Source organism: Nyctereutes procyonoides, unplaced genomic scaffold (assembly GCF_905146905.1).
Source record: "Nyctereutes procyonoides isolate TBG_1078 unplaced genomic scaffold, NYPRO_anot_genome, whole genome shotgun sequence".
Lineage (NCBI taxonomy): Eukaryota > Metazoa > Chordata > Mammalia > Carnivora > Canidae > Nyctereutes > Nyctereutes procyonoides.
In genome coordinates, this window is record NW_026575125.1 from 68,505,077 (window position 1) to 68,527,468 (window position 22,392).

Consider the following 22,392-nt stretch of genomic DNA (forward strand, 5'->3'; position numbering starts at 1 on the left):
CAAATAGGTTTAAACAGATAGAATCCTAATGGGAAATTCTTCAAAGTTGGATTCAAAATGAATGAATAGAATTTTATCTAGTTGATGGTAAAGAAATTATTAGAAAAATGGGCTAAATGCACACACATACACATATATCCCTCACATATGCACTTCACAAAATTTTACTTATTTAACTCACTGAATTCACTGGATGCCTTTTTGTGTGCTGTTATTTTATTTAAAGTAGTTATTTTACTTTATTTACCTATGAGAAGTGAAAAAATGAAGTAATTATGCATACAGTGAAGTAAACTAATCTGTTAGAAAGAATAAAAAGACTCCATTTATTCAGAGTGCATGTATCCATTAATTTTAACAAATTGTTGAATGTACAGTAGTTCATACCTTCTTATGGAAATAATATTGACTGAGCAGTAAAATTTCACATATGATGTCATTAATATGCCCAGTTAGTAGGAACCATTGTGATAACAAATGAAATATCTGCTAAGTATATGAATTAAAATATTTCTTCTGAAATTTTGTGTGATAGTAATAATTTCAATTTGAATTAGAACAGGGCCATGCAAAGATTTAATATGCTAATATGTTGAGTTTTCCATACCTCACAGAATAAAATGAGATCTTGCTTAATGATGCTTAGTGTCCTTACGGACCAAAAGCCAAACACTACACAAAAATATTATCAGAGAGCATTAATTCTTATCTCTGTGAGAAAAAGGAATAAAATAACATGTGAAAACATAAGATTTCCCTAGGTTTTATAGAAAATCAGTTGATACATGAGTAAAAAATATTTTTCTTGTCAACTGGAATTTCAATACTTAATTCATATAATCTATTCTGATGTATTTGTTATAATTGTAGCTTTAGTTTGATAAGCACATATACTACATAGAGTTTAATTTGATTTCAGACACTTTATAGCAATAGTTTCCAAGATTTTTGTTCATTTTAAATAGTTTTCTTATGTAGGTAATTATAGATGCTTCTCTAATTACCTAGACTTTCAGTTTTTCTTTTTCCGTTTTCAAAGAATGTAGTTTTTTTAAAGTTCTTTCAAATGTATTTGCTCTTTCTAGCACTTTAAGATTAGTCTGTTTACATGTGAATAACATTTTAATAATTGTCATATTATGCATAATGATTATTAATATTTATGTTAACATGAAATACCAAACCTGGAATTTTAAATTTCAATATTTAGTAACTAAGTATCTTTTAAAAAATATTACCCAGAAAATTTTTTTCCTTAATGACTCATAAATATATTTATTTTCATTTTGATGACTTAAATTTATTTAAAGCTACTAATATTTGACTTGTGGAAGTATCTGGCTAGGAACTCAACTGTTAAATTGTAGTGGTCTTTATAAACTTTAAATGCCAGAAAGGAAATAAAACTGAAAAAAAGAGATAACCCGTATTCATAATGTGTGTGTAAGATGGATTTCTCATTTCTAATATTTCCCCCTATAGTCTAGATAAACTTTTAGGAGCTATAACTGTAGCAGCAGAAAGAAATAATAAGGAACGATTTTCACCAATTGTGGAAGGATTAGAAAATCATGAGGCTTTGCAATTACAGGTGAGTTGGTTTTGTATTAAGTTTCTTCTGGAGTTATATTTGAACTACTCAATTTGTATGATGTCAACTCCTTTTTAGCTATCATTTAAATAGAATGGAACAAAAAAGTGCAATTCTTCCTGTTGCTTAGTCATTTCTACAAGCTAGAAGTGTTTTGTCTCTGAGAATAACAATTTGTTTAAAATTAGGAAAAGTTCTGCTGGTTACTATAAATATGGTGAATATGGTTGTGATTAATATTTGGAATAAATTTAGTAAATAACAAAATAAACCATGGAAATTAAAGCTTTAGCAATAATCAGAGCTACAGGGTAAGCAGTTCAGCCAATATTATTATCTTAACAAATGTTGATGAAGTCTTTTGGCTTATTGTAGAAATTAAAGAAAACTACTTCTTGCCATTCACACAGTGTTCAGAACCCTGACTCACCAGAGGAGGGGTGGGGACTGAATTGCAATTCTTTGGTTAGAGTCTATCTAATAGCCCTGTTTATAGCCTGCCTAAATGTCTTATTTAGAAAAGGACAAAGCTCACTATCTTGGATGGTTTCAGGAAATGATCCATTTTATACAAAAAGGTGGTTTTATTAAGGCACAGGGGGGCAGAAAGAGCTGCTGCACCAGGTTTGTGAGGGGTGACTGATTATATACTTGGAAGTTAGGGTAGGTAAGGAAATGGGAGTTTTCAAAATAATTTCATAATTTAAAGAGGACCTACAAGATACAGATAGTTTTCTATCCTGAGACTTCTCAAAATGTTATTATAGCCTCAGGAAGTGATTCTGTTAAAATACAGCACTAATTATGTTTTTAAATAACAACTATATGCACTTACTCTTTTTTTATTTTAAAACAGACTATTAACTTCTCATAGAGGTTTTCTAGTTCATCTTTAAAGTGGAATTTTGTACCTGTAATGGGATTTTCATCATCTTCAATAGTTCAGGAAGCAGATAGACAATAAATCATATATCTTCATATGGTCTCTCTTTATTGACTTTCCTTCAGCTTAGTAGCATTCTCATTTCTCACCCATACTACAACACCTTTTGATCTTACTTATTCTTCAAATGTGCGTCTCATCTTTTTTATAGTCCTTGTCTCAAAGAATCATCTATACTTGTTTTCTGTGTTTCCTAAGTTACCTTTTTCAACTCAACCTTTTCACAGTTTTTAAAAAGGTCATCAGTGATCCTCTGATTTCAAAATCCAATGGCCTTTTTCTAGTCCTCATCATTTGGCACTATTACTCACCTCCCTCCTTGAAAATTTTACTGCCTTTGGCTTTATGAACTCCATTCTCTCCTTGCTCTCTGACTACTTCTGTTTTTTCTCTTTTTCATTTGTTTTTTTTTTCCTCTTCTTGGATCCTTTGTTTTCTCTATCCTTGGCCCTCCTCTATTACCATTTTTGTTTAGACATACTTATGTACATTTACATGTATACTTATACATATTTTATCTTCCTCATGAATATTCTCAGTTGCTTCTCTAGCTTTAACATCCAGCTATATTTTATTGATTCCCCATAATTTTAAGTCCATTTCATCTCTCTATTCAAATCTACATGTCTAAATGCTTAGCTAGATGTCTCAGAGGCATTACAAAAATAAGAAGTTAAAGATAGCATTTATAAGTCATGTACCAGTGTTTTAATTCTTTACATATGTTGCTTCATTTTAAACCTCAACTACTCAATGAGAAAGATTGTAGTATCCCTGTTTTATAGATGAATACATAGACTTGTAGAGGTTAGATAACTTTCCAAGGGGAGGCAAAAGTCTAAATTAGGCCCTAGGGTATCTGGCTCCAGAGTACATGCTCTTAACCAGTACATGGTACCTCCTCTTATTATAACTAAGTAAATAGCCCTACACACCTCAGTAACTCCTGAAGCCATCTCTTTGTTACATCATAGCTCATTAACTTACATATTTAATCATACCTTTGAGTTAGCAAGAAAACAATTATATCTAGGATATTTGGTTTAAGAATGTGGGAATTAATTAAAGAGTTCTGTGTAAAAACAAGTGTTGATGCTTACGTAGTCAAACCCTCAGATATATGGACAGATTCTTTGTAGCTTGATTTTCTCCATAGTGGTTCTCAAGTATTGGGATTTTACTCTAAGAATACTTGTAAATTATCTATTACTGTGCTCATACCATCACATATGAGGAAGTAGCCTTGGATAAATCATTTATCATGTCATTACAGGTATATTTATAAAACAGGGAGCTGCAGCTTATGAATAAGGACAAAATTTGTGGAAAAGTAAATGAGTGTGTTAAATACTAAGTGTTGAATGAATATCTGATTATCGCTAGAGAAACTTGTTCTGTTTATTGACATTTTCATATTGTGACCATTTTAAAAGTAAAATTAGTATAATTGGAGGTTGTATAGGTATATATTTATATAATGTATTCATTTGTCAAGTACTTAAAAAGTAACTTCTGACTTAAAGAATGATGCCTTTCATTTTATATCTATTTAAAATTGAACAATTGCCAAATCTATAATTTTTTTTTTTTTGTAGTGGAGGTTCACTAATGACCTCAGTAATATGAAAAGCAACACCCTTTTTAAGTTGTCATGTTGGCTTCTCCAGCACCATTTGAAACTCTTGATCATAACTAACAAAGCTCCCTCCTTCAACTTCCATGATACTAAACTCTCCTTGTTTTTCCTTTACCTATATTTTACATTTTAAATCTTCTTTCTCTTTTGTTGGCCCCTAAATATACCGCTTTCTAAGAACTTGATCCTTAGTTCTTTGGTTCTTTGCTTTGATCATTCTGTACATTGCCCTTGAACAGCCTCATCCATCCTTAGGACTTCCATGTAGCTCTTCTATGTGATGAATTTCTCTGAACTCTTCTTTTTCCAAATCCTTCTAACTCAGACCCCATATATTCTGTTCTTTCATTACTGAATTTTAATTCAATATCATCCTTAATGCTACTTATCTTCCTTTTCTTCATTCTTCTTCCTACTCCAATCCCCTCTCCAATCTTAACCTGCCTCTCTTTAATATTTCAAATCCTTTTTAACTTTAGCATTATCCACCAAGTTGCATAAACCAGAAATGTAATAGTCATCTTTGAATCTACTCTTTCTCCATTCACCATTCCTTAAATTACCAAATCCTGCCAATTCTACTTCCTTAGTATTCTCTCGTTCATTCGTGTGGTATCCCTTCCTTTTCACCCCTGCTGCCACTTCTTTGTTTCAGTGCATTGTCATATCTCATTATTTTACCATTTTCCTGGATTCTTAAGTATCTTCTACCCATTATTCTAGCCCCCTTTAAATCATCTTCCACAGAGTTATACTTCTGAAATGCAATTTTTGTCATAACACTTCTTAAAATCCAAGAAAGTCTTCCCATAGACTCTAGGATTGAAGTTAGATGTAGTGTACACAAAATGCTTCGTCATCTGATTGTGGTTTTCTCTGTAGCCTCATATTTCACCACTCTTCTCCTTATAGTTTTTGGTCTAGTCATACTGTGCTCAGTTTCCTGAATATTTTATGTTGTTTTATCCTTCTACCTCCATACCTCTTTACATGGCTTCATCCTGCCTAGAATCCTTCTCCATTTCTTTTTTTTTTTTAAGATTATTTATTTATTTATTCATAAAGACACAGACAGAGAGAGAGGCAGAGACACAGGCAGAGGGAGAAGCAGGCACCAGGCAGAGCCTGATGTGGGACTAGATTAGGGTCTGCAGGATCATACCCTGGGCTGCAGGCGGCGCTAAACTGCTACGCCACCAGGGCTACCCTCCTTCTCCATTTCTTGACTTAATTAGCTTAAAATGTAAGTTTGCATCGTTCTTCGTTGGTACTTATTTGACTTAAACCATCTTTTTTCCTAACTCCTTCTGGACTAAGATAAAGAAAAACCTTGTTAATGTCAACAAAGCACTTAATAAGTTCTAGTGTGTGACAATATCAATAAAATTTTAAAAGCACACTTTATCACAGTTAATGGCAATATGGATAATCTTTCTGAAAATGCCCCGGAGTTGGCAATTATTGTACTCCATAGCTCTTTGTATTGTGATGAAACCGATAGATAGATGCTTGTATAGTTTTCAGAGCTGATAAGTTAAAACAAATTCTAGCATTTTCCCAATAATTTTGTGAATATATTACATGTTAAAATAGTACCCCTTTGGCAGCCTGTGTGGCTCAGCGGTTTAGTGCCGCCTTCAGCCCAGGACCTGATCCTGGCGACCTGGGATTGAATCCCACATCCGGCTCCCTGCATGGAACCTGCTTCTCCCTCTGCCTGTGTCTTTGCCTCTCTCTCTCTCTCTCATGAATAAATAAATAAAATCTTTTTTTAAAAAATAGTAGCCCTCTCTACCACTTAGGTAAGAAGCTGAATACAAATCTTTTTGTATATCTCATGGCAATAAAATTTGAGATATTTAATTCCATTCACCCATTATATTTTAATCATTTTATTGAGGGCAAGTAGAAGTTACACAGAAAACCCTAAACAAATACAGAGCCTTGCCTTTAGAAAGCTTATAGTCTCTTTTGTGTTACTTCACACTCTGCATCACATCCCATACCCCAGGATGAGGACAATAGCTTCCTGTGACTAAAGTATGTAGATTATTATTGTAGACAGATAACATACTCTTCTACTAATGGAATGATCATAATGTGATAGAAAAACTTATAGTAAAAAAAAATAAAAAAAAAAGAAAAACTTATAGTAATTCAATTTAGTATATATTTATAAATGGTACAAATTATTGGATATTTTAATCACATGCACAAAATTGGTGTTTATATCTATTTATGCATTTATTTGGCAGCATACACATTTATCATGTAAAGAAAGAGATCATTGAAATGCAAATAAACAAACTGTTTTTAGTTGTTAGAAATCAAAATTTTGTTCCTACCTACCATATTTATTAATAATTGAGAAAAATCACAGACTTATTTTGAATTTTAAATTTTAATTCTCATGGAAACTATGTTTAAAACAGATAGGGCAGACCATTTTGAAACTTAAAGCTATAATAAACAAACTAAGCAAAGGAAAGAATCTGGATAATGGACTTTGTGATTTTCAATTCAAGGGCACTTGTTTTCTTTCCAGTACATTGTAGTATTGTAAAAAGAGTCTAAAATTAAAAGTCATGAGACATGAATTCTAATCTAATCCTTATGACTTATCATTAGCTACATGATCTTGGACAAATCATCTAATCTTTCTAGTTTTTCAGGTTCTTTACCTTTAAAGGATTGTATTGAACCATAATATTTTGTATTTTGAAGGTGTTCTCTCTGCTTTAAAATCCCATGATTCTTTGTTTTCCATCTCTGGGTTAGATTTTTTTTTATTTTTGAAAGCTGATTGATTTTGCTTTGTAACCAGTCATGATCTTAAAGATTTATCTACTTGGAAGTTGAATATACTAATTTTCAAGCTTTTATTATTTGAGAATGAGTTTTGTATTTCTTTAGAGCTTAGGTTTTAGATATTAAGCAAGAGGCCTTTTTCTTTAAAGTCTCCTGTGTAGTGCCTTCCAATCAAACTTTATGCAGTATCCTATACTAGTGCTGTCCAATATGGTAGCCAGTAGCCACATGTGGCTGTTGAACATTTGAACTGTTGCCTAGTGAGAGTGAGCAACTGAATTTTTAACGTTATATAATTGTAATTAAGCTAAACTTAAATTGTGACTAGAGACTCTGTATAGAACAGCATGCCTCGTGGGTGTGTATATGTGTGTGTGTGTGTGTATGCATGCATGCAAATGTATGCTGAGTAGGGATTAGGTGATGGAGTGAAAGGAAGTAAAGGAGAGTGAAAGATCATTATTCTGGATGAATGGGATGCTGCCCATACTTCATTGTTCATAAAGTAGAATGTAACACATTCCAGGAACTGTTTTCTACTTTTGATCTCTTTTTTTTTGCATTTCATTATGCATTTTGAGAACCATTTTACTTTTTTAAAGAGGTATAAATGACCTATACAATAACCTTTTTATATACTAGACAATATATTGTTAAAATTATTGTATGTTTTTCTAATTGACTTACAGTTTCATACTAGATATTTCCAGTGTATTAAACATGATGCAATAGTTAAATTTTATTATCTTACCTATCCTTAAAATCTTTTGTTTTGTGAATCTATGAATGGAGTTAATGAAGCATCTGGAATGTACTGGAAATTATCCTATATTTGGAGTAAAATGATATGATTGAGAATCTTGGGTTTTCTCCTTGCTATGTGATCTTGTGTAAGTTACGTGCTTTGAGCCTCAGCTTCTATATTTATGAAATAAGGATAATGGTAACACTTACCTTGTATAGTTTTTATGAGGATGAGATTAGATGGTAAATTATGTAAGGCCTTTAATAGTGTTTGGATAATAAGAATGAAAATATTTTGGGATTCAGTATTTATGAATTCAGAATCTACATAATGGGTATTTAATGTTTAAAATTAAATAAATATATTCTGGCATTGAAACTAATTATATTTTTTAAAATTTAGTTTTGTTCTGGTAAATAGTGACAATTATTTTGGTTTTTGATTGATTTTGTATCTGTCCTCTAAAAAGGACAGTGATTATGTAGTAGTATAAAGGAATGGAGATAATTAAGATGATTTTTTGTTCTCTATATTCATATAATATAAATATTTTTATAAAAGAGTATCACTTTAGGAGAAGATGTTGGGAAATGACATGATGGTATGACTATTCTGCTTATGTTATTTGTAATTAGATATCTGTTAGAATTTGATAAACAATAAATAGTACATTGGTAAACCAGTGCCAGTACCTCTTTAAATTACTGGCTTCAACATGTCTGCTAATTATTTTATACTGTAATGGATGCAATTTTTTAGCATTCAGTTGTATATTCATACATCATATGTAAAGTAAGTATTTAATAGCATTGCATTTATCATATTAAATGTAAAGTTATTTTGATATTGATGCATTCATTAATTTTATTGACTTTTACTATTTTTATCATCTTCTGATCTAAATACTTTTATTTCTATAAAGGTACAACTCCAAGACTCATTAACTTGTTTCTTATGGAAATGTTCTCTTGTAGGATAATAATACAAGCCATTAAGCTAGAATATCTTCTGGCAAAAACAATCCTAGCAGATGGCAACTTTTCTATTAATTTTAGATTGGATATGTAGTTTGGTTTGTTTCGTCATGTCATAGTTGTAACATTGAACAAGGATCATTCAATCAAATGCAACGATAATATAGCTATGGACATGTACAGTACGCAAACTTATATTCCAGCCTATGGAGACTATATAAAGACTTATATATTTTCTTATTCTTAATAGCAAGGTTAAATAATCCAGTAGGGTTTAAGTGTCATAGTAACTTATTTGAAATATCTTTGAAGACAATCACAGTCTTTGGGAAGTATTTATTCAGTTGTCTAAGTGTTTTATATTGACATTTGAGCAATCATAGGCATTGGACTATATCGTTCAGTTGTCATTTAGATATCTAATAATGTTAGAAACAGTCTTACTCATCCCTTTTAAAGCATCCAATTTTTTTTTTATTTTTGGAGCCTGGATATGAGGTAGATGGAGTAATCTCCCTAAAAGCAGCTTAGATACATAAAATAATGGATATAAAAATAAAAGTAATATACCTTTTAAACTTTTCTTTATACTTGGAAAAATAACTTTGATAATGATAGTTCTAGATAAGTCAAGTCAAACTACATTTGAAATATTTTCTTTTGCTGATGTGTTTTTTTGATATGAAGTTTTGATTTTTTTGTGTCTCTTTCTATATATACTTGACATCTTTACTAAATCTGGTATTTTACAGGAGTCCCCTCACAGTCAGCTCTTTGAACACTGTACAGTATACTCATTGCATACTTTAAAAATAATCAATTTAAGTGTGTAGCTCCTGACTTGAACTATTAGCTAGTTGCCTTCAACTTGAGCAACATTTCCCAAAAATCCTATCGGGAATAATGTGTGGATCACCGGGCAATTATCATTTTGTTGATTCCCTTTTAGCTTGTAATTACTAGAAAATAAGTCCCCTTTTATAATAGGGAACCTCCATATCAAAAGATGAGAAAAAAACAATCGTTTTTGAGTGTGAGTATAAATAATGAATCACTTTCACTTGAAAACAAGCTTTTATTTTTACTTTGTCATGCATGCATAGTAGGATTGGTGTCACAGTGCCTTCTACTTGATCTTAATTCACTTGCATTCATTTTTTTTGTTGCATTCATTTTTATACATAGTAAATCAATTCATCTTAATTATATATTTTAATACTCTGTGTTTTTTTTTTTTTCAAGTTCATCCCAATAATAGAATGGAGACAGTGTAAATCTGTTAATTTCTCTAAGTTATCAGTATTCTCTGTTTAATATCAGGGTACTTTCTTTGACTTATTTTAGAAAAGTGTTTATAACCATATATAATTGAGGCCAAGTGCACTCTGTGGACAGCTGGATAGGAAAGATACATTTCATGATATTTTTAAAGGGCTCTGTATGCAGATTTTTGGAACTTTAAGTTTCTCAGAGTTTAATATTCTTCATATTGTTTAGCAATGCATAGCAATATTTTCCCATCCATCATATCCCCATTAGAATTATTCTGAACATTAGAAATTTAATTGTTAATTTTGTCATTTATGCTATAAAATCATAATCATCCTTATACTTGTGTAAATATTTCCATTTCTCCTAATATTTTATAGTATATGTATGTATGGCTTCATTAATAGAAAAATAATGATCTGAATGTGTTAAGTAAATATTTCCTTAATTAAATAAATTATTTAACAAACTTTGCTTTCTAATTGCAGGTGGCCTGCATGCAGTTTATAAATGCCCTTGTCACATCACCTTATGAACTTGATTTTAGAATACATTTAAGGAATGAATTCCTACGTTCAGGACTAAAAACAATGTTACCAGTAAGTAGAGTGTACACATTAAGTATGCTGATGAACTTTAACATATCTCTCTCTTTAGACAAAGTACTTGGAACAGAGTAGACAAATGTGCCTTGCTATATTTTCTCTTGTAAGTATTAGAGATTTTGTAAGCTTTTCTATATTACAGTAATACTAGGTTCTGTATACAACTGATGATTCAGAATTCAGCTAATGTGTCCAGAAGTAATATGGGTGTTTTTTTTTTCTTGTTTTGTCTGTTTTCTTGAAGTGAAAAGGGAATTTCTTTGAATTTGAATACTCAGAACATAAAAGAATACAGCTTTTTCTTTTTCTGCAGCTTCAATTTTCATTTAAAAGTTTTTGCTTTCCTCTTTGATAACTTAGATTGGTATTAATTATATTCAGCAAAAGTATCTATAGACTTTTGACCAGTTATATTCTAGACATTTAGGAATGGTATTCTTGATATAGTGCTATAGAAAGTTTTGTTAAAAACAGTTTTATTTCTTAAATTGAATGTGGATCTATGCTCAAATTTTGATTAGAGCCACTAAAACATTTTTGAGTTAACTTTATAAACTTGATCTGAGATAAAATGAGGACACGTACTCTATAAACACAAATACAGCTAATGTGACTTTATACATTATTTAGTATGTTAACTGAAGAGGGAGTTTGTTTAAAACCATGACATTAAGAGACATGTACAGTCTAATTAGTCTCTTCATCTGAGCTACTCAGAGCACACCTGAGAAAAAAGAAGCAAAGGGAGTAAAAAAAACACAAAACACAACAAAACAAAATAAATGTCAAGTGAGCATGTATATAATACTTAGAGCACTAGAAATACCAAAATCAGGGAAATTTCCTGTTGAGGAATGAGTGTGTAACATGCATCAGTAACTTGTGTTACTGTTTCTGGGAGAGTATTAATGTTTTTGGACACTTGCTGGCTATACGGGCTCCATAGCATCCTCTGCTCATTTACTAATATGCCACATATTGTGCCTCAGTTGTTGCTATTACTTTTCCATCTTTTATTTCCCTGTCTTTATAATTGAATATTCATTTTCTGCCATACACTACTGAATGGTTGATCCAAAAATTTTACTCTCATTTTAATTTAATTAAATTGTACTCTTCAGAAAGAAAATGAAAAGATAGCGCTTGTCCTTACCTTTATCCTTTTCTCTTGTGTATTCACCTTTTCTGGGCTCAGTGGTCTCATGGTATATTGGTTACACTGACAATCAAGTTTTTTTTATCTGTGATTCTAAGCTACACTTTCCCATTGGATCTGTAACTGTATATTAAAGCTTTTGTGGTACAATGTGCTTCTTAATAAATGTTTTCTTAATATATGAATCCTGTTAGATTTTTCAGTAACTGTCACATCTCTTCAGTAAGCCCTGAGTGTACACATTAAGTATGCTTATGTGCTTATGTGTATGTACATATGTATGTGGCTAAGCCCTGATTCCCAGATATCAGTGATTCCTCAGCAAGAGAAAAGTAGGAAGTGTCAAATGTGTGCCTCCTAAAAGTTTGGAATAAATCCTATAAGGTTTCTCAATTTTTTTTCTCCCTTAGTGAAATAAAATATGATTAAATACAGCCCTGGTTCTCAACTAAAGAGGTTGGACATGTCTCCCTAATGAGAATCTATCAAAATCTTATTGAGGGTAAGGCAGAGATGTCTGATTTGAAAAGAAAACAAATCCTTCCCAGGTACTTCCGATAAAAAAAAATGAGAATCAGAATTCAGGCAAATAGTTCCAGAAGATTAGCGATTTTAATTAATACCATAGATTTCATGACTGATGTTATTCTTGTAGTTTATCACAATTTGAAACAAAGGTCAGAATGGTCAGCTTTAATATATATTAGACTTAAATAACGTCAATTATTATCTAATGAACTCATTTTTAATGAACTATTTAATTTACTAAATATTTAAGCTTAAACCACTAGTATTCAGGTAGCATTAAACATCTGTACATATGCATGGAAGCTTAATAATATATTCATACATGAGTTTTAATTTTTTTTTTTTTTTTTTATTTATTTATGATAGTCACACACAGAGAGAGAGAGAGAGAGGCAGAGACACAGGCAGAGGGAGAAGCAGGCTCCATGCACCGGGAGCCCGACGTGGGATTCGATCCTGGGTCTCCAGGATCGCGCCCTGGGCCAAAGGCAGGCGCCAAACCGCTGCGCCACCCAGGGATCCCCATACATGAGTTTTAAAATCCTCACTTTTTTACTGTTCACTCTTATTTTTATACATTGTTCTAGCAGGAGGAGTTCCCTGATTTTCTAGAATCTATCATATTTAAAGCAGCAAATTAGATGTGGCTAAGGCTAATACAAATTGTTGGTACATGAATCAAAAATCAGACCTATCTTGTTGTATGGAAGCATTGAATCACTGTATTATATACCTGAAACTAATATTACACTGTATGTTAGCCAACTGGAATTTGAATAAAACTGTAAAAAGAATTACACCTATCTGGAATCATTAAGTGTTTGGAAAAAATCATTCTTAGGATTTCAATAACTGCTGAGACCATCGTAATAATATAGTAGAGTAAAACTTTTTTCATATAATAATCAGAGTCCTTAATGAGAGTTATTTTAATTATATCCTATAAAAATTTATTTTCTTTTCCTTTTTTTTTTTTAAATTTTTTTATTGGAGTTCAATTTGCCAACATACAGTATAACCCAGTGATCATCCCGCCAAGGGCCCCCCTCAGTGCCCATCACCCAGTTACCCCAACCCCCCCCGCCCACCTCCCACTAACCCTTGTTCATTTCCCAGAGTTACAAGTCTCTCATGTTTTGTCACACTCACTGATATTTTCACTCATTTTCTCTCCTTTCCCTTTATTCCCTTTCACTAATTTTTATATTCCCCAAATCAATGAGACCATATAATGTTTGTCCTTCTCCAATTCACTTATTTCACTCAGCATAATACCCTCCAGTTCCATCCTCGCTGAGACAAATGGTGTTTATTTGTCGTTTCTAATGGCTAATATTCCATTGTATACATAAACCACATCTTCTTTATCCATTCATCTTTCGATGGGCACCGAGGCTCCTTCCACAGTTTGCCTATTGTGGACATGGCTGCTAGAAACTTCGGGGTGCAGGTGTCCCGGCGTTTCATTGCATCTGATTCTTTGGGGTAAATCCCTAACAGTGCAATTGCTGGGTCGTAGGGCAGGTCTATTTTTAATTCCTTGAGGAACCTCCACACAGTTTTCCAGAGTGGCTGCACCAGTTCACATTCCCACCAACGTGTAAGAGGGTTCCCTTTTCTCCGCATCCTCTCCAACATTTGTTGTTTCCTGCCTTGTTAATTTTCCCCATTCTCACTGGTGTGAGGTGGTATCTCATTGTGGTTTTGATTTGTATTTCCCTGCTGGCAAGTGATGCAGAGCATTTTCTCATGTGCATGTTGGCCATGTCTATGTCTTCCTCTGTGAGATTTCTCTTCATGTCTTTTGCCCATTTCATGATTGGATTGTTTGTTTCTTTGCTGTTATGAGTTTAATAAGTTCTTTATAGATTTTGGAAACTAGCCCTTTATCTGATATGTTATTTGAAATATCTTCTCCCATTCTGTAGGTTGTTTTTTAGTTTTGTTGACTGTATCCTTTGCTGTGCAAAAGCTTATCTTGATGAAGTCCCAATAGTTCATTTTTGCTTTTGTTTCTTTTGCTTTCGTGGATGTATCTTGCAAGAAGTTACTGTGGCCGAGTTCAAAAAGGGTGTTGCCTGTGTCCTCCTCTAGGATTTTGATGGAATCTTGTCTCACATTTAGATCTTTCATCCATTTTGAGTTTATCTTTGTGTATGGTGCAAGAGAGTGGTCTAGTTTCATTCTTCTGCATGTGGATGTCCAATTTTCCCAGCACCATTTATTGAAGAGACTGTTTTTCTTCCACTGGATAGTCTATCATAAATAAATAAAAATTTAAAAAAAATGTTGAGGAAAGTTCCCTCTATCTCTACACTCTGCAGAGTTTTGATCAGGAATGGATGCTGTATTTTGTCAAATGCTTTCTCTGCATCTAATGAGAGGATCCTATGGTTCTTGGTTTTTCTCTTGCTGATATGATGGATCACATTGATTGTTTTACGAGTGTTGAACCAGCCTTGTGTCCCGGGGATAAATCCTACTTGGTCATGGTGAATAATTTTCTTAATATGTTGTTGGATCCTATTGGCTAGTATCTTGTTGAGAATTTTTGCATCCATGTTCATTAGGGATATATAAAACTCTAGTAAAAAAAAACAAAACAAAACAAAAAACTCTAGTGATATATTTCCATTTCTTTTTATAGGATATCATATTTGTGCTATTATATAAAAACTTAATGTTTAAAAAAAAACCTTAATGTTTATTTCATCAAGAATATATGGATACATTTTTCAAAGTTTGATATTTGACTGAAAGGAAATTATACATGTTACTGTGTATGTGTATATATATTTATTTTAATGGCAACTACTAATAAACAATATAAGATATTGCATTTATATGTCTGTTTTCATATTGTGCTATGTATGTTCACATACTATGTATATTGTATAATGAACGTGTTGTCCTAATTAAAAACAATTAAACACTTAACCAGTTATTTTCACAGAGAATATTCTAATTATGCAGATTAATTCCATGTTTTACAATGTTTTGATGCTAATTAAATGACAGTATTTAAATTAGCTTTTTCTGTTTTTCTAACATTTAAAAATGTTCAAGTTTTGGGGATCCCTGGGTGGCGCAGGGGTTTGGCGCCTGCCCTTGGCCCAGGGCGCAATCCTGTAGACCCAGGATCGAATCCCTCGTCGGGCTCCCGGTGCATGGAGCCTGCTTCTCCCTCTGCCTGTGTCTCTGCCTCTCTCTCTCTCTCTCTCTCTCTCTCTCTCTCTCTCTGTGTGTTGCTATCATAAGAAAAAAAAATTTAAAAGTGTTCAAGTTTTGTAGTGATTATCTAAGAAAGAACATATTGTGACAGAAGAATAAAGAAAAGTCCGTATTTTAGAATGTGTTAATAGTTGTTTCTACAATGATCAGAATATTACTTGTGTCTGGCTTCTGCTCTTGTCTAACTGGAGTTCTGAAATCATCTGATAATATGCCCATCAATGGTAGATAATTTTTTGATTCACATTGATTTAAATGTGGAAAACTAAATCTAAAGCAAGTTATTACTAATAGGGAACTAAATGTAAATATATTTATTTGTCATATAGTTTTTATGAAATCCTATAGAAACATAGTAATAAGTATTATCATATGTTCTGTGTAAATTTTTAGTAAATTATTACTTGAGTGTTAGAAGAAATCTAGAAATTACATAAATTTGCATTTGGCTGTAGTAATAGCTATTATATTTTTAATTATTCTATTCAATAAAAATAGAAACAAGAAATGAATCCTATTTTGTTTTATTGACCTAATTTCAAGTACACCCGTGCTTGCATTTCCTTTTAGAATTCAAGCTCAGCTCTGAGATCCTAGTCCCACTTTCAGTATCACCCTTGAGCATCCACAGTTGGGATTATCGATTTGGGTTTTGAAATCTGCAACTTAATGGACACATATTAAAAGATATTACAGGTGATATATATTAAGCCCAACAATCTCTCGTGTGGCATGCTTCCAAAGATTTTGTTCACACTGTTACTTTAAAAATTATTGGAGGTTTGTAACGCATGTGCTTATAACGTATTACAAAAACAAATCTTTGATGCCCAAGTTGCTATTTTGTGATTCAGCTAAGCAAAAATGAAAAGTGGGGGAGGAGGCTAGTCCTGCAGCTTGATAAAAAAATCCTGATGCCTTTTTGCTTCAAAATCACAAAATATCATTTAAAATAAATTTCTTTATAAAATTTCTTCGCCATACTTGGGACTGTTGTGCTTGAATATATCCTTTAATTTATTCTTCATTAATACAATTGATCTATATTTGCATTTTTTGCCAGAGGCCTATGTGAATGTTCTAACCGCATGAGTTCTTTTGTGATCTTTGATTAGTATTTTGTGATCTTTGATTAGTATTCAGTAAAAAGACAACAGTACATAATTTGGGCTGTTAGCAATTAGTTTTTTACCCCTTCGTAAAAGTGCTTGGTAATTTTTAATTTAAATAGAAATCTGGGGCATGAAAAGAAAATGCAATGACTGCAATGTGCGACCTTTATTTTAAAGTAGGAAAATACGTAGTACGTTTACTTTCTCTCAGAAAACTTAATTGTCTGGGTCGATATAAAATTCCTTTTGTGTATATAAATGAATAATACTATTACCAAAGTATGGTGTTGTCAAACTGTTACTCATCTGTTAAGTTTTATGTTTATATATTAGGATCTAAAAGAAAAAGAGAATGATGAGCTTGATATTCAGCTGAAAGTATTTGATGAGAACAAAGAAGATGACCTAACTGAATTATCACACCGTCTCAATGACATTCGAGCAGAAATGGAATATCCTTTTGAGACACCACAAAAATAATTTTGCATATATTGTGAGAAAGGGATTCGTGGGTGATTTTGTGGCCCATTATTAGAATTCTTATCTGTCAGCCCAGTTTACATTCATTTATTTATATTAGTACCTCACTATGATGCTATGCTTGAGATTCATGTTGAGGAATTGTCAGACTGTCCTCATGTTTTACACAAGCTGTATTGAAATCTCACAATTGCCTACTGCTGTATTATAGATATATTCAGCTCCATAGTTTTGAATAGACAAGCACCTCAGGTGTATACCTCACATATAAGAATTTGAGGGGAAAAGTTCATTGAGTTCATATGTAACCATAGGTAATATAGTTTATTAAAATATACTCAATAGTTAGGGATACATGTCACTTTAATAAATGCCTTATTCTCAATCCAACTATTTTGGTTCCTTAGTGAAAAAAAAATGTTCAGATGTGATAGTATCTGAGTATAACAAGGTTGTTTGGTAGAAGCATTTGAATCAGATACAACTAGTATATAATCTTCCTATGGCAATGATTTTATATTGAATGATTTTAGATCTAAAAGATGATTGTCACAGCATTGCTGGCTATTTGTTTCACACTCATTAAATTTCTTATTTAGGATTGGGGGGGAATTGGGAAATACTTCAGAACTAAAATGGTCTTTGAGATGGAATTTTTCCTCTATGATGGCTTCCTCCATTTTCTTCCCTTTACCGCCAAAAAAAAAAAAAAAAAAAAAAAAAGCTGGAATCTTCCTCTCCTTGAAACTGCTACAGTACTTTCTACTTTATATCTTTCTTATTTATGTACACTTCTCTGCCTTATTAAATTGAGGGCAGAAATTTTATGTTTCATCTTTTTCCTCCAATGCTACTATTGAAGTATTTTACACCTAAGTATTGGATAAATGTGTGTGCAATGGATAACAATGTCAGTATTAGAAAGGATCATTAGTGACCCTAGTCTACAGTAATTTCCATAATATTAAATGCTTTTTATATTAATATATATCTTGCTTCCTTACTTTTTATAGATTTCTCTTATAATCAAACTTTACCATAAAGCTATTTTGGATTACATTCTGTAACCACTTAAAAGATCTTATGAGACTTTAACACAACACTTGTACTTCAGAGAAAATGTTGACATTTCAGGTTATTTTTAGAATATAGGATTACATTTCCTCTTTTACTTTTCTGTTATATTGATTTTCCATGTCTTCACTTTTATTATAAAATAAAAGTTTTGAAATCTGTTGTCTAGTTAACTTAAAGCATCTAAACTTTAACTACTCTTTTTATATCCGAAGAAAAATGTTTCAAGTTCTACTATCTATACTCTCCATTTTTATTAAATAATGAAATACAAATGAATGGAAAGAGAAAAAATTTTACATTTAGTACTGATTTTATCAGTATAATATAAAACTAGTTTGTGATATTTTAACAGTCCATAGAATGTTCCTTTACCTTCTATATTGTGTGGTAATGAAAATAGAGGAGTAGTGGCTTACATGAATAATATAGGTCCTCTATCACAGCCACAGGAAGATTAAGAGTAAACCATTTTCTCTAATCGCGTAACTGTACCAATCATACCAGCTATCATCTGTAATTTATAATGAATGACTGATTATTTAAGGTTTTGATGATTAAATGATCCTGGAAATACTCTTTAAGTCTTTTCTCTCATTAAAAAATTAAAGTGATTCCATAGGTTAAATTTATTTCTGTAAATTTTAAAATACTGGATCATGGATTTGAAGGTGTATAAACAGTAAGGGAAACAAAATGGTACATCATTGTTTTAAAAAATAAAACTGATTTTGTTATGAATGAAACTTTCATCAATTTTTTTCCTTTACTTATTTTTACTGATATGAATGAAGTGTATCATCTTCTATATAACATGTTGAAGGATACTGCTGCTGAAAATTACTTATTATCCATTCTACAACATTTTTTGCTCATCAGAAATGATTATTATATCAGGTAAGAGGCAGTTCTGAAAGTACTAGTATTTGTGTAATTTGAATTCCATATTTAAGAAAAACTAATAATGTACTTCATCCTAGTGTATACAAGTTTGATGACTTCAGGAAACATTTTTTAAAAGGTGTGAATTTATTTTTGATTGGGCCAGAAATGTCTATTCTTTAAACTGGGTACCCCAGTGACAGGACATTTAGTAGATAATTAACATGGCCGCAAAGAAAACACTTGTGTTTTCCTTGTTTACTCAGAAAGCCCCTGACTAGACTGATTATAATCCAGTATTATCTATCCTAAAACTGAAGATGACTTGAAAAAACCTAAGATGGGTAATATATATTACTATTTATTTTTATTCTTGAGGCCAGCCTCATAACAAAAGCAATTAGACTCTGGCTTTGTTTGCAAACTTTTAGTAGGTTGGCTAGTTATCAGCACAGAATCTTAAGAATATTTATGTCATTATTTTTGTTTACTAGTGTTTCTGATTCTTCTCTGTTGACTTTATTAGCCACTGATAAATACTAAACTTTCCCTAAATTTTATTTTGTTTTATTTTAAGATTTTATTTATTTATTCATGAGCGACACAGAGAGAGAGGCATATACATAGGTAGAGGGAAAAGCAGGATCTATGGTGGGACTTGATCCTGGGACTCCAGGATTATGCTCTGGGCTGAAGACAGGTGCTAAACCACTGAGCAACCCAGGTGTCCCTAAACTTTCCCTAAATTTTAATGCAAAAGTGCCTTTAAAATTTTTTTGAAGTATGCAAGTAGTTATTTTTAAGGCCATAATTATCTTGATAGATTACAGAATTAGAGTATGCTTAAAAGCCTTTGACATTTAGAACAAATTCAGTCTATGGCCATGCATATTAAGTGTATATGGTTCTATGAAATGGATCTTTTAAAAAAGTGCATAAATAGGTCTTTGGAATATTGTGGGTCAGTCTGGTTTTGTAAGCTGTTATAGCTAATCTTGAGTAAAAATGGTATTGTAAATTCAAGGTATTGCCACCTAATGCGAAGATACTCATGCTTTACTGAAATTGAGAACTTGTAGGGGCTTAGAACCATTTCTGTATCCATGGATATAGGACTAACAGGTCATTTGTTTTCATTAACTTTAGGAACAATAACTTAAGTAAATAGATAATATTGATAAGTATCTTTGTACACAAGCATGAATCTCTACAAACTAGAGTATTAAGTCAGTAAGTGTTCACAATTACGTTATAATGGGTTTTGTATTATAATGTCCAGACCATCCTTAAGTTTAGGCATATTTCTCCTAGGGGAGTGTAATTGCTAGAAAGATCTCTTCTAATGTCCTACAAAAAGTGTTCTTTTATCATGCTGTACCACTTTTTAAGAAAGATTTTATTTATTAAGAGAGAAACAGAGAAAGAGACAGAGAAGGAGAGATAGCATGAGTTGGAGGAGAGAGAGAGGGAGAAGGAGAGCATCTTAAGCCTACTCTGCACTGAGCATGGAGCCCAACATGGGGTAAGGTGTGGGGGGCTGCGATCAATCTCACAACGGTGAGATCATGACCCTGACTGAGATCATAACCTGAGCTGAAATCAAGAGTTGGATGCTTAACCAACTGAGCCACCCAGGTGCCCTGAACCACTTCGTAAGAAAATTGACTTGTATAGGTAGAAAAGATATTCAAGAATACTTTGTCTCTTTCAGGCCACAGTATTACAAAATAATTGAGGAGTGCATTTCACAGATAGTGCTGCACTGCAGTGGTATGGACCCAGATTTCAAGTATAGGCAAAGATTAGACATTGATTTTACACATCTGATAGGTACGTAATATTATCCTCAATGTCCTTTCTTTGTGTTTCACTCTTTTCTGTAAAATATCACATTTTGAAGGTAGTGCTCTCACTGAACTTCGTTTATTAATATCTGGAATGTCATTGTGTCTGTGAGTATTCAATCATCATAATTGTTAATTAGGTTGAATATGAGAGTTCTGCTTGTATGATTGAAAATAGTAACCTGTTAGATATGTTATAATGTTCTTGAATTCAGTTTAAAATCAGTGACCCTCACACACAGGAAAATCATATTAATAATAATATTATTATTATAGAATAGAGTGCTTTTTAGAAATATGAGTCTGAAATCCTTTGATTCAGTTTATATTGGCACCTCAGTGGTTTTATAGAAATCCTATGTACAGTAGGGTCTAGTGTTCAAATTTGAGAAAGGAAATACAGGCTTCAGTAACTTAAGACCTTTTAACTCTATCAAAGTAGATCAATTTATATTTTCATAGGTCTTAAATCTAGGAAAGAATTTGAGGTGATCATGTCCATCTACTTGGATCACTAAGGAAGTGAAGTTATATCATCCTAGGCTACTAGTTACCTGTACTTTCTGGAAGAATCTCTGAGTGATGATGTGAAACCTCTCTTGTGAAATATGCTATGTTATATTGATGTTATAGTTAAACAGTTTTTATACCTAATAAAAATCACTTTTGCTAAGATTCATCATGCATAAGATTTGTCTTATCTTTAAAGAAAGAAAACAACAGCTGTGGAATGTCAATTTTATATTATTCTTCACTCCGTAGCACAAGGCAGACTTACAGTAATATTCAAAGATGAATTCCTTATTATTAATTATTATGTATTATTTTCTGATTTTAAAACCAATGCTCATTTATTCTAGGCAATCTAGAGGTTTATGTAAGTGACAGAAAAACCACCAATCTCACTTTTCAGCTCAGTACATTCCACCACCATTACTCACTTTTTGGCTAAGTACATTTTCTTCCCTCTTTTTTTTTTAACCTATCTATATGCTGATTTTTCATGGGACTTTATATTATGAGACATTTTTCCAATTGAAATTGAAATGAAGATCATTAACAACCATTGACAGCACAACACAGATCTGCCACCTATGTCTCATCATTTACCAATTTCCTCCTTGTTCTTTAAACACAGTTCTTTAAAAAAAAACAAAAACAAAAGCAAAAAACCTTTATTGAGGTATACTTGACGTGAGAAAAACTATCCATTATTAAGAACATAATTTGATAGATTTTGATATTTGTATGTGTACTTAAAACCATAGTCATAGTCAAGATAATAAACATCTCTATCACTCTCTCAGGTTTTTGTGTTCTCCTTTGTAATCTCTCCTTCTAATGCCTCCACCTCTCCCCATCCTGAGATAACCACTGATCTGTTTTCTCTTTCTATAGGTTAGTTTTATTTTCTAAAATTTCATATAACTAGGAGCATATAGGACATACTCTGTTTTTGTCTGGTTTCTTTCATGTAGTGTAACTATTTCGAGATTCATTCATGTTATATTAAT

At 32.0% G+C, this 22,392-nt stretch overlaps 1 protein-coding gene across 3 annotated transcripts in view; it reads left to right on the top strand.

Annotated features, from left to right (window-relative positions):
- Nucleotides 1-22,392, top strand: part of DIAPH2 (diaphanous related formin 2) — a 1,101,152-nt gene that overhangs the window by 289,563 nt on the left and 789,197 nt on the right. For all 3 annotated transcript variants that reach the window (XM_055337637.1, XM_055337638.1, XM_055337639.1), the window contains 5 exons: nt 1,483-1,591; nt 10,455-10,565; nt 16,932-17,050; nt 18,933-19,049; nt 20,746-20,864. In XM_055337637.1, the coding sequence (XP_055193612.1) occupies nt 1,483-1,591; nt 10,455-10,565; nt 16,932-17,050; nt 18,933-19,049; nt 20,746-20,864 (575 nt within the window). The remainder of the gene's footprint in view (nt 1-1,482; nt 1,592-10,454; nt 10,566-16,931; nt 17,051-18,932; nt 19,050-20,745; nt 20,865-22,392) is intronic.